Consider the following 12,365-nt stretch of genomic DNA (forward strand, 5'->3'; position numbering starts at 1 on the left):
CAGCGTTTCCCTACACCGAGCCAAGTCGCATGACTGGTTGGAGCTTCAACTGGGAAAGTTTCCTGTCTAGGAGTTCTTGGCAGTTTGCCCTGTTCTGGAGAAGGGCATCTCCTTGCACTTCCCTTCTGGTGTCCTCCGAACTCAGACTAACTTTGTACAGTAACATCTCAGCCCAGCTGTCCGAGTTTGAGTCCCCGGAGAATCTGGCAGCACGTTCTGTGCCAAGGCACAGGGCCATGGAGCATCCCCCACCCCCCGCCGGAGCAAGGGCTGTGCACAGCAAGGAGGGGTCCGGGAGGTGTTACTAGTAACGCGCTGGCAACTCTCGGAAGGGTCCCTGCACGACCCTACGTCTTCTCTCCTCTCTTTGGGATCTGGCTGGTCCGTCACCAGAGCCACCCCGCCATCTCCCCACCGGGTGACTCGGCAGCAGGTGGCAGGGGCGGCCCCGGAGCGGGCGAAGGGAGGGGGCTTACCACTCTCGGCTCGCGCGGCACCGCGCTCGGCCCGCCGTCGCCTCCGCCACCCCTGCGGCCCGCGCGCCCCCGCGGCCCAGCACCTCGCAGCGCCTGCGGCGCCCCCCACCGGCCTCTGCCCGCACCTGCAGCCTGCTCAGCGCGCCCAGCCCGCTGTCGCCGCAGCCGCCTCTCTGGCTCCCGGCACCGCGGAAGCCCCTGGGCCGAGCAGCGAGTGCGCTCGGGTGTCAGACCCATCGACACACGCCCCGGAGCCGGCTAACTCTCGAGTCCTGTTTCTGCACCTTGCATCGCAAAAGATGAATGTGAGGAGGGTGGAAAGCATTTCGGCTCAGCTGGAGGAGGCGAGCTCCACAGGAGGTAGGATGCGATAGCATGCGAGCGGACCCCCGCTTCCTCCCCCTTCCCTCGCAGGCTGGGGCCGGGACCCCTTCCTCAGCTGGGGACGCTTGCTGCCTTTGCTGCATGACAGACAGTCACTTAGGCGGGACTGTGAAGGGGGGGTGGGGACAGTGGGGAAGGGGGTGCGAAGGAGAGGGGGTGTACTCAAGGTACAGGTCGGGGAAGAGGAGATGTTTGAAGTGTGTGTGAAACTCGCCGGTGACAGGCCCCCCTGTGATCCTGTGCCTACTTTTGCCTTCTCTGAAAATTTCCGATGTTGTGTATGATGACTTCAGACAACCTAGTTCCTTTCTCTAACGCGGAAATAGTATGGATCCTCTCTCCCTCCACTTTTCCTTTATGCTCTCAACCATTTCATTAAAACTCAGTTTTCTCCCCTAGTAATAGGCAGGCAAATGTTTCCCAGGTCAGAGTCTTCAGCAGGAGCGTATGTCTTATTTTATTGCCAGTTTCAGTTTAGAGTATTCAGAGAAAATGGCCCTCAGTGACACCTGGAAATAATTTATATATGGTCCAGCCCTGGAAAGGTACTGGGCACTCTTGCGCAAGGTGCTGGGCCTTCCGAGTATCATGCATTCTGTGAAAGCAGGGAAAGGTCATGTTCTGACGAGTTTAGTGAGATCCATAGGGAAATAGGGGACGACACCCCCTACTCCCTAAACAGAGCATCTTTGGTTGAATCGATTTGTTGTGAGGTGGCTTGAATGTGTGCAATTTTCTTTTTAGAGGATCCATAAATAGAATGAAGGTTGTTGTAGGGAACATGAGTGTAATGATGGGCTGGGCGTTTCCCAGATTGTGTAAACTGAGGGGTCACACATATGGCTACAGCATAGTTTGGATTTACAAGATGAAAAACTTGGATATGAGGGAGGTAAAAGTTGCAAGGAAAGAGGTAGTTCCACATTCTCCTTGTTTGTAGTTAAGGAAATGGACTCACTGCAGCAAAGTGAGCCTACTGCTGTCATTTGGATATTGAGAAATGGACACTTTCCCTTCCTTCCCTTCCCTCCAATAATTAAGGTCATTGTAACTGGGAGTCGCCTAGTCTTATTGAAGTGTGAAAATTTCAAAACAAAAGTCTTTGTCCTTTACGGGCTGGAAAAAAATACATATATATAGGACCATCACTTTTAAAGTCCTGAATTTAATTTGTACTGATGTTTAGTTCTGGTTTCCTCTGACAGTGGCTCCCACTGATTGTAATCCAAGTATGTCTAGGATATATCTTAGGAGAGATACTCATAATCTTTAAGAGATTGAATTTTTCCATAACAGCATTTTAAGTGTAGAGCCCTAAGTAGTTGTTGAGTTCATAGGGTCTCTGCCATTGCAGTTCCTGTGAGTAAGGATAGGATAGAGAGTTTGCTGCCTTTTTCAGAACTGTACTCATGCACAAGGCAAAGACTGGAAACTCAGATCAGGTTGTAGAAACATAAGTCTGGGGTACTAAGTGGCTTGCATGCCAGGCTCCCCCCACCCCATAATAGTTTTTTGGCTGAGCCTCGTCTTTAATTGGCTACATGGGGACTGAAGCAGCATGTCCAGTCTATTCACAGGGCCACAGGTGGCCATAATCTCTATTTGTTAGATGAAATGAGAAAAATGAAATCACATCTGGGGAGTATGATATAGTTAAAAACTTTTAATGCCATCTCTAGAATCAGTATGTGTTTATTGTTTGTTCTGAGAATGTAAAGATGAACGTTGACTTATATCGTGGCTAACGTAAAGCATTGTTTGGCTTGAATTTATTCGACACCTGTTTCTTGAATTATATTCACATGTTTTTAGAGTTTATTGTCATATTAGAAGAATACAGAAAAAAATAACTTGGAGCATTTTTTTTTTACTCTTGTGGTTCTTGTTTCAAGGTTAACATTAGAGAGTGTTCCCTAAATATGTAGTCTATATTACTTTCACCAAACATATACTTTCGTACTTTGGTTATTTGTGCTCAGATATAGGATAGTCTTTACTAGTACTGGGATAAGGAAAGATTGCGTTTTTAAAGGTTTGCCCTCTATTTTCAGTTCTTGTTTTTAAAACAATAGCTCCTGATCTCTTGTTTTCCTTTTAAATAAGTGGGACATTTGCATAACTTCCGACATGAGCATTATGGTTTTCCCTTGGATATATACCTCTTAGATGGAGATTTATAAAATGACTTAATCAAAATTTAAATAATATGTAACTGGAAGATAAGACTGAGAGGAATGTATGAAGATGAGAAGGAGTACAGAAATTAGATGTGTGTGTATGCATGCATACTTGCATGTGTGTGTAGTTTATGACCTGATTCTAGAGCCAAAATACTATGAAAAGTGGTTTGTTGACAGACAAAGGAGAAAACCACACAAAAGGGAAAGTACGGTAAAGTGTAGGAAAGATGGGACCAGGGTTGAGCTGCATTGCTACAACTTTATAATAATATAACTTAAAAAGTCCATTCCTTGCTCTCCTTTCAACAGGTAATGTATTTAATATGCTAACTGATCCGCACAATTTCTAAGTCACTGTATTGGAAACAAATTATTGACATGTCATAAATAAGTACATAAAAGTAAAGAAGTTTACTTACCAGTTGTAGTGCTCACTTTTACGGTGCTTCTCATCAGCTTCCACATTAAAGCAAAAGCCTGCCCTGAATATATTTTTCATGTCATTATCTATATGCATTATTTTGCTCCCCTGCTATAGAATCAAACATAATCATGCTACCAGTGGAGAGATAGAGGGAGATGGTAATTCAACAGTATATCTGAAGGAGAATCAGAAATAAGATCAGAGGGGAAAACAACAAAAAAAACCCTACAAATTGGACATTGATGTCCTAATTTGTGCCATCTAACTTAGGGATGGCAGATGTTATGTGATGTAATCTACAGGTAAATGTGGGAGGGAAATGTATGTTTCAATAGTTGTTGGAGGAAGTCATCCAGAGGACTTGATTGTGGGTTGACCCTCCAGCTGGACCTGGGCAATCAGAGTCTCCCCACCCTCTGCCCTGTCCTTGGAATATGTTTTCTGCCCACCATTTCCACAGCCGAAGCCATTTTCAAGGACACAGCCTTGAAAGAACACTGAGTTGTTGAGACCATTTGAATGGTATACATGACTGAACCCGGTTAAGGCCTCTATATAAACTTTTAAGATTTTAGTGGATGGGAGCAGAGATCTACTTGTCTTGTGGCCACCAAAGAAAAATTTGGTATGTAATTTACCTTGCTTGTTACACCTGCCACCTATATCCATCTGGATGGTCTGCCTCTTTCTTCAGTCTCTCCTTGCCCTCCATGTACTGAGGCCACTTTCAGATTTCACCTGGGAAACAAGCTCCTGAGTTTGGGAACCAATGAGAGTAGAGTGAAAACAATTCTTCAATTTTGAATTATTGTTTGATGGATGTCTCATGGCCCTGGATTAAGTTTTGTGTTTATTAAAGATAAGGCAAACTCAAATTAGTATTTCCACAAGGGAAATAGGGAAAAGTCTATTTTTCCTGAATCTAGGAAAAGCTTTTTATTGCATGAGGCATTATTCTGTTTTATTCATCTTTAAGGTGAGAAAGTACTAAACAAATGATATGATGAAGTGTTAAAATTCAACAACCCTCCTCTCCTTGTTGTACTTTTGTTCCTGGCCAGTGCGTATGCAAAGTTTCATAAAATAAGGCTATGGGTGGCTTTGAAATTAATGAGCCATGTAATATAAAATGTGTGTGCAAGACTTCTGTGGAATTGTAGGCTAGATAGTGGTTGAATCTTTTGAAGATATATTGCTGGATTTAAAATATGTGGTCCTTCTTGCTCTTTTTTGTCCTTTTATTTGTTTTCCTTGTCCCACTGTTTTTTTCTGGAACATGTGGATAATATTGCTTTTCAATATTTCATAGCAGAATGTGCTTGTTTACTTAATAGCCTCCCTTCTTAGGGACTGTTTCAAGCAGATTAAAGTGTATGTGTATGGGGAAGGTATGGAGGAAGGAAGAATGAGTGTTTAATTTGTTCAATGGGTCTTAACCATGTTTAAAAATGTTTTCAGGTTATATAACTACACCTGTCACTACAAGTTTATTCACTCTTGGGCATTGGATCACCTATTTCTTTTTTAAAGCTGTTTTCTCAGTGAAAAGTCCTAACGGTTTTTTCTAAATTCACATTGTCCTGAACTCCCAACCATGCTTTATGCTGTTTGTCAACACTCCTTAGAAGACGGTGAACTCTGTGAGCACAGAGCTGTTGTGCTTTGCTCACCACTGTATCCCCAGCAGCTAGATGAAGCCCGGCATGTAATATTTGCTCAACCACAGATATTTGTTGAATCAATTAAGTCTTGTCACTCGCATTCTGACATTGCGTTATTTGATTTCCACCTATTTGTCTCAGATTTCTTGTTCTAATGTTTATTTCTTCCTTAGTCCATTTTTGTGCAACTTTTCGCAAAGTTCTATCTTAGTTTTTCTTCTCTCTCTGTACTGTCTCCCTCACCCAGCTGTAGTTTTGATGCATGTTATCTTGATGCAGGGGTCTCTTTAGTCCTTAGTTCTGGCCCAGTCCCCTTCCTAAAATACCAGATAGACATTTTCATGCCTTGTCAGACCCATGAGCAAGTTTTGCCAGCACGTCAAAGTCAGTATGTCAGAAAAGACATGTCCTCTCCTCTAAGAAAAATTCATTGGTCACATTTTTCTAATAGTGGCATCATTTCTTGAGGAGTGCAGTTTAAAAATGGACCATAAGTGATTCTTTCCTATTGTACTTCCCACCTTGATTATTTCCTCCCTTTCTACATGGAATCAGTCACCAAGACATATTGATTCTCTTCTAGCTTTTATGTCCAGCTCCTTCCCCAACTCCCATCGTTTCATTATTTCCCAGGCCATCATGGTTGTCTCCTATTTGCCTTAAGTGTCACTCCCCACTCACAACCAAATAGATTTGCTAAAACCTGATTTGAGTCAGATCGTTCTCCTATGCAAAACCTTTTAATACCTTCCTGTTTCTTATAGAACTAAAAGACTATTTTGTTAGCTTGATAGTCAAGATGTCCACAGTCTGGTGAAGGTCTTTCATCCCAACATTATCTTATAGCTCTTCCAGGTCTACACCTTGACCTGCTAAACTGACTATTTCCTGGTCCCCAAACCTATCTCATGATGTACCTTAGAATGAACTTCTTGCTCCAACATTACCCACTGAATGTAGTGGGAAGTTGCACACACTCTTCAAGACTCAATTCAAATACAGTATCTTTCTCATGAAGCCTTACTGATTTCTTTCTGCGTCCTCCCCAAAGAATTACGCTCTGAATTTTCATAGATTGTTTTTCTTTTTTTTTTTTTTGACCTATATTGGAATGACAAGGCCAAAGAAACTGCGAATATTTGTTTTATTTGCAGTTTTAAATTGTGACTCCTTGATGGCAGGTACCATACCTGAATCAGTCACTTTTGTACCTCGGCTCATGCCTAGCACAATGCTTCACAAAACAGTAGAACCTTAAAACATAGTCGTTGAACTTAAGCCACATCACCCAGTGATAGACCTATCAAACACCCAAAATTACAACTCATATTTGATTGCTTCTGAAGTCATGTACCCAAAGTGACATTCCTTTTTGGTCCCGTGTCCTTTTTTTTTTTTTTTAGTTCTTTTTAATTTATGTTTTTAATATGAGTTTCAGGTGTACAAAACAACATAATGACTGGATATTTACATCCCTCACAAAGTGATAGCCCCCACTCCAAATCTACTACCCCTCTGACAGCACATAAAGCTGTTACAATAAAGCTGTTGACGATATTCCCTATGCTGTACTTTACATCCCATGACAGTATCTATACACATATATATATTTAATTATAGTTGACATTCAGTATTATTCTACTTCAGGTGTACAGCGCAGTGGTCAGGCATCTACACAATCTATGAAATGATCTCCCAGATAAGTCGAGTACCCCTCTGGCACCCTACATACTCTTACAGCATTATTAATTATATTCCTCGTAGTGTATTCCACATCCCCTCTGACCACCAATTTGTACTTTCTAATCCCTTCACCTTCTCCCCCATCCTCCAACACCCCCCTGCTTGGTTCCCTGTCTTTTCCATTCAGTGGTCCAGGGTAACGAGTCAAGTAATAAAACAGCAAGATGGTCCTCCTCTGAACCGTGCACGTTCTTGCAGCTATCATGCATAACTATGAGAGTTTGTTTCTAAAGACGGGCTTAATAAGGGTCCAGTGTCCTCTGTGTATTTAGAGCAATAGTGCATCTTTGGATATTTTTTGTTATGACTCTCACTCATCCTGAATAACTTCCAGAACTATCCCCTCCAGGATCAGGTCGCCAAGGGGCCCCCGGTGAGTGATTATTACTCTCCTCGTTCCCCTCCAAATAAAAGAGTGGAAAGATTAGCTCATACTCCCTCTGAATCATGACTGTGATTGTCCATGCTAGTCTGAGTTCAGGTTACAGAGAGTCGCCCTTCCTAACATTCCCCAGCCCAGAGCCTAAATAGCGACACCACCACATCTCCCATCATTATTATCATCTCCATCGTTATCTTCATCTAATGATCAATCCTTTCATTATAGCAGTAGCCGTGGAAAGGAATGGAAACATTAAAAATATGAAACATCACTCAATGTGTGCACATCCATTTCATCAGGTACATTTTCTTTCACATCAGACTTCACAGAGAGAATCAGGCTGAGTTGGGAAGGAATTAGGAGGAAAGTGGAAACCGTGGCAGGGCTGAGATGAGAGGAGGTCCAGCTCTTTCACTGTCACCACTGTGGCCCAGGGTCTTCACCGCTGTCTGCTCTACATGTGGACATATGCACGTAGCATTAGGAAGTCGGATAAAGGAAATCCTCCCAGTGTTTAAATGGATATGTTCTCTGCTCACTCTGAGAATCTAAGGAACAATTGAACAGGGATATAAATATAGAATTTGCCATATTGAGCAGTTGGCCTTCATGCCTGTCTTAAGGCCTGATTTTTCTTCCCGAACGAACACTGCCAGTGTGGTTGAACGGCTCTCCCATTGGAAGTAGGTTGTCAGTTTCAATACCCTGTGGATTGTTACTGGCCTTTTAGAAAGTTCTCTCCGCTACATATTGGACCCCAGTTATTTATTTAGGTAAAAATAAGTAGTCATCCTGTTTTGCAACAACAGTTTATAATGTTTGGTTACCTGAAATCTGGATTGGCTTAGGGAAATATCTCCTTCGACCCACCATGTATTCAAGCAGCATCTGCTCATGAATAGTGAATAAAACGTCTTTTGGGAATTAGAACTGGCTTTTTTTTTATAGGTCTTTAAAATGTTTTGGAGATAAAATGTACTTTTATCTCCAGATGTCAACATTTCTTAATATTTGGAAGGATCTTTTGAGTGAACCAGTTTATTGAAGAAATGACATTATCTGCAGCCCAAATGGGAATCAAAATCAGATTTGAGTGATGTATTAATAGTAACTACTGCAGTGTAATGACTATGCATTCTCTCTCTCTCTCACGTCTCCGTTATAATACCATCTGCACATTGTGTTTATAGATGGTAGGGTGTCCCCAAGAATGTCCCCAAATATAATTTTTTTATAAGAAAAGACATGACTTCCAAATGTCTTCATGGGTTTCATAATAAAATTGGATGAAAATATTAATAGCACATGTAGCTATTCAACTGATCTACATTTCAGAACAGATATTCCTCCAGGTGATTTATTTTGGGTTGTAAGTTTTGTACTTTAATGAATTTTCATTAGACTAGCAAGATAAAATACTTACAAAAAAATTGGTCTAGCCCATACCTTTTGGCCATGCATTATACACGTATGGTAAGCGCTCCAGAGATGGGATGCATGGATAAAAGGATATTATATTATGGTGAAACCCTGAGGGTTGAGATACACTCTTGTGGTCCAACCTATTCCATCACTGTGCAAATTGATCTGTAGGCCGTCTCCTTGTTGTGTCTGCAGTGAATTTGAAAAACAAACAAACACAGCCCCCAACCAAAAACATGCATACAACCAAACAACAATATACAAATAACACAGACATTTCAAAAATGACCCTGTCACATCTGATGAGAACAAGTTTAATTTGTGGAGAAGTTTAGAGAAAATTTTGTTTAATTTAGAAAGGTGAAAACATTGAAAATCACCACTGAATGTAATGTTGCTGTTCCTCTTTCTTCATCTATAAAATGGTGGTCATTGTGTCTACTTGTAGATTACAGGGATAGATTCTGTAATGATGAAATGAGATGAAGTCAGCAGATATTTACAGGGAAACTACTTGGTGCTAGGTTGAGTGAGACGTAGAGTCTACCTTCAGAGTACTTCCTGTTTATTCAAGAGATATTTACTGAAGACACACCAGATGCAGTAAAGGCGTTTACTTATGTCAATAGGTTCTAGGAAACTGTGATTTTAAGTGAAACAATGTATAACGAAACCAATTTTACCACAGGCTAATTGATATCAACAAGAATTAAGTTCCTGTGGAATATTTCTGGTCATAAAAACATCACCAAACTTCTAAATAATGACCCCCAACACTTCTACTATGAATCATTGAAATAAATGTAAGCTCTATGTCCATTTAAGAAGGCTTAATTAAAACAAGTCAGATAATGATTTTCAGACGTGCTGATTCCGGTGCAGAGTGGCAGGTGGCCTGAGTCTATCCATCCCAGCAGCTCAGGATGGAAGGCAGGAACCCACCAAGGACAGGATGCCCTTCCATCACAGGGCCAGTCACAAACACACCGCATTAACTAGGACTGGGGCAATTGGGACCTGTCATTTCACCCCATATGCACAACTTTGGGATTGGAGAGGGAACCAGAGAATCCAGAGAAAACCCAGGTAGACATGAGGAGAACAGGCATACTCCACATAGACAGTGGCCCTGTCTATGGGACTCCGTTTTTTTCTCATCAGCATGATAATGAAATTGCGTTGAACAAAACAATATTATTTGAGAGCCCACTGTATTTATAGTTGAGTAGGAGAAAAAGAAATAACTAAACATGTATATTCTAAAATAGTCAGTGCCATTAACAGCAGTAAGGGTGAAGTAAGATAGATGTTGAAAAGCAAAATTACTTCCAGTTGATATAAGTACCATTCCTTTCCAAGTGGATGCATTGAAAGCAGTGATTTTGAACTTGATCTTTCTCTCTTTGGGGTCTTACAGAATAAAGCTATCAAAAGAAATGTGCTTGAAATTCTGTATCTGTTCTGTTGTCCAATTTCTTCCTGCATTTTCTCAGTTTTTCCACCTGTATTGTGGGTTTATCTGTCATCCACTTCAAGACATTATTTAAGCCATTTAAAAATTTTTAAAACTTATCATGCCGGGAGTCTATAAAGAAGTGCACTTTATTCATAAAACAAATACGATTTTGAAGCTCAGAGAGTACAAAATGAATAATAACTTCTGTTTCAAGACAGCCATAAAGGAATTGAAAATGCCCAGTTCATTTAATGTCAGTTTAATAAATGTTCCTGTAAAGGCAGAGGCATTTTAAATTAGTGTGGGATTTTTAAAATGAAACTCCCATTTTTAAATTTCATTTTGTAGAATCAATCATTTATCATAAGAATATTAGTATCCCCGATCTAATAGGGTGAGCACTTGTGAAAAGTGGATTCTGCTAAATCTGTCTCACATCTTTTCCAAGAATTCTTAAGCCACTTTTCGTATCATCCGTTTTTCCAAACTCCCTTTAATTTGAGGCTGAATCTCTTCCTACAGAGATGCACAGTATTATTGCAATCTGTTCCTGATTCCTGGTGCTCTTGAGGTCCGGTTTATCACAGTTCCCTGCTGAAGTTGTGATCTCTGAGAGAGTTGTGCAGACTCTGAAACACAGGAGCCCTGCATTAATTTGAAGGTTGTGGAAAGAGAGATCATGGGGCACAAGCATAAAACAAGGAGCATTTGGAAGCAGGCACTGAGCACATGGAAAAAGAGCGGTGGAAACTGCAAAATACAGCCATATGCAGGGGCATGGGAGTGAGGGAATGTGGCTGCCATGGGTTAGTAAGATAAACCCAATGTTTGATGTAGGCATTGTAGGATCGTTTTTGAAAAGGCAACACATCTAAACTGCAAAGCTGGAAGGTAATAATAGTAACAAATCTGATGTGATTTACGTTCCGGATATGCAGCTAAAGCCTATAAACCCGCAGGGTTCAATTAGGGTTATGGATGTAGGTTCTAAATGAAAATTAGTCATTAAAAATACTTTCAAAATTATTGTTCAGCTGTCAGGATAAATAGTGACAATAGAAAACCTACCAACAGTACACTGGGAAGACTGAACTGTAGAAATAATTGGTGAGAAACATTGCAATTTAGAACAGTTACATTTCTCCTTGGATCCCTGAGCACAAGATCGTAGCTTTTCATAAATATTATTAGAATAGAATTTCAGCTCCCAAGCAGTGACCGTTATAACTTCAGCCTTAATATAACTTGTGTTCTGATAGTTTTAGAAATAGTTTTGAGGGCGTTATTCAATAGTCGTCTACTTAAAACACATTTATCAATTACCTAGTATGAAGGAGGCACTGCTAGAAAAGATTTCAGAATATAGAGGCGTGTTAGTTGTTTAGGGTACAGGAATTTAGATTTTAAATCATATTTTCCGTCTCTAGCCCAGAATTCTACATGATTTGCATTGTGCATTGATTAAGTGGAACATGCTAGCTTGGCTCCTTTTCCAATGCACCTGCTAAATATCTTGCCTGGACCGTCGTATATGTCCTTGATGGAGGAAATCAGCCACTACTGGTGGGAACAGGATGCAAAACCAAGAAATGTGATAGCCGGAGAAGAAATTGGGGAGGAGAATGTCATTGAGATCCATGCCTGGCACGTAGGTAATGGTCCACGCATGTCAGCTCATGGGGAATAAAAGAGTTTCAAAAGCCAGAGCTGGAAAACAGAGTGAGCTACAGAAAATGAATGGTGGGTGTAGAATGCATCCTCAGGATAAGGCTCTGGAGTCCGGAGTAGGGTCCAAATACTACTGCGTCTACTACTGTGTGACCCTGGGGAGCCGCATGGCCTCTCTGTCACTTAGTTTCTTTATGAATGGCGTATGCCTGGAACATTCTTGCCCCATACATTCCAGTGGCTTGCTTCCTCACTTATTCAGGTCTCTATTAAAATATTACATCACTGATGACTTCATCTAATATGTAACCCACCTGTGTCTCTAGTCTCATCCTACTTTTCTTGATAGCTTTCATATACTCCTTCAAAAAAAAAACAACACAATTATATATGCTATAGTACCGTTCTATAATACTTATATATACTAGAATACTAGATCATACTATTTATATATACGCATATGTATCTTTACTTTGTGTATACTTGTTTACTTTTACTATTTTCCCTCTTAAAATTCACTCAAATGTACATTTAATGGTAAATCAACGAAGAAAACTCGTTTCTACAGA

General features: G+C 40.9%; 1 protein-coding gene across 3 annotated transcripts in view; it reads left to right on the top strand.

Moving 5' to 3' along the window:
- The first annotated feature begins 263 nt into the window (after nucleotides 1–263).
- KCNIP4 (potassium voltage-gated channel interacting protein 4) overlaps nucleotides 264–12,365 on the top strand; it is a 1,007,764-nt gene continuing 995,662 nt past the window's right edge. For 2 of the 3 annotated variants that reach the window (XM_081048284.1, XM_081048283.1), the window contains exon 1: nucleotides 631–836. In XM_081048284.1, the coding sequence (XP_080904410.1) occupies nucleotides 776–836 (61 nt within the window). In that variant the 5' untranslated portion in view covers nucleotides 631–775. Of the gene's footprint in view, nucleotides 837–12,365 lie in introns of all 3 variants that reach the window. The other variant, XM_081048279.1, reaches the window with a different exon arrangement.

This window comes from Rhinolophus hipposideros, assembly GCF_964194185.1.
Source record: "Rhinolophus hipposideros genome assembly, chromosome: 1".
Lineage (NCBI taxonomy): Eukaryota > Metazoa > Chordata > Mammalia > Chiroptera > Rhinolophidae > Rhinolophus > Rhinolophus hipposideros.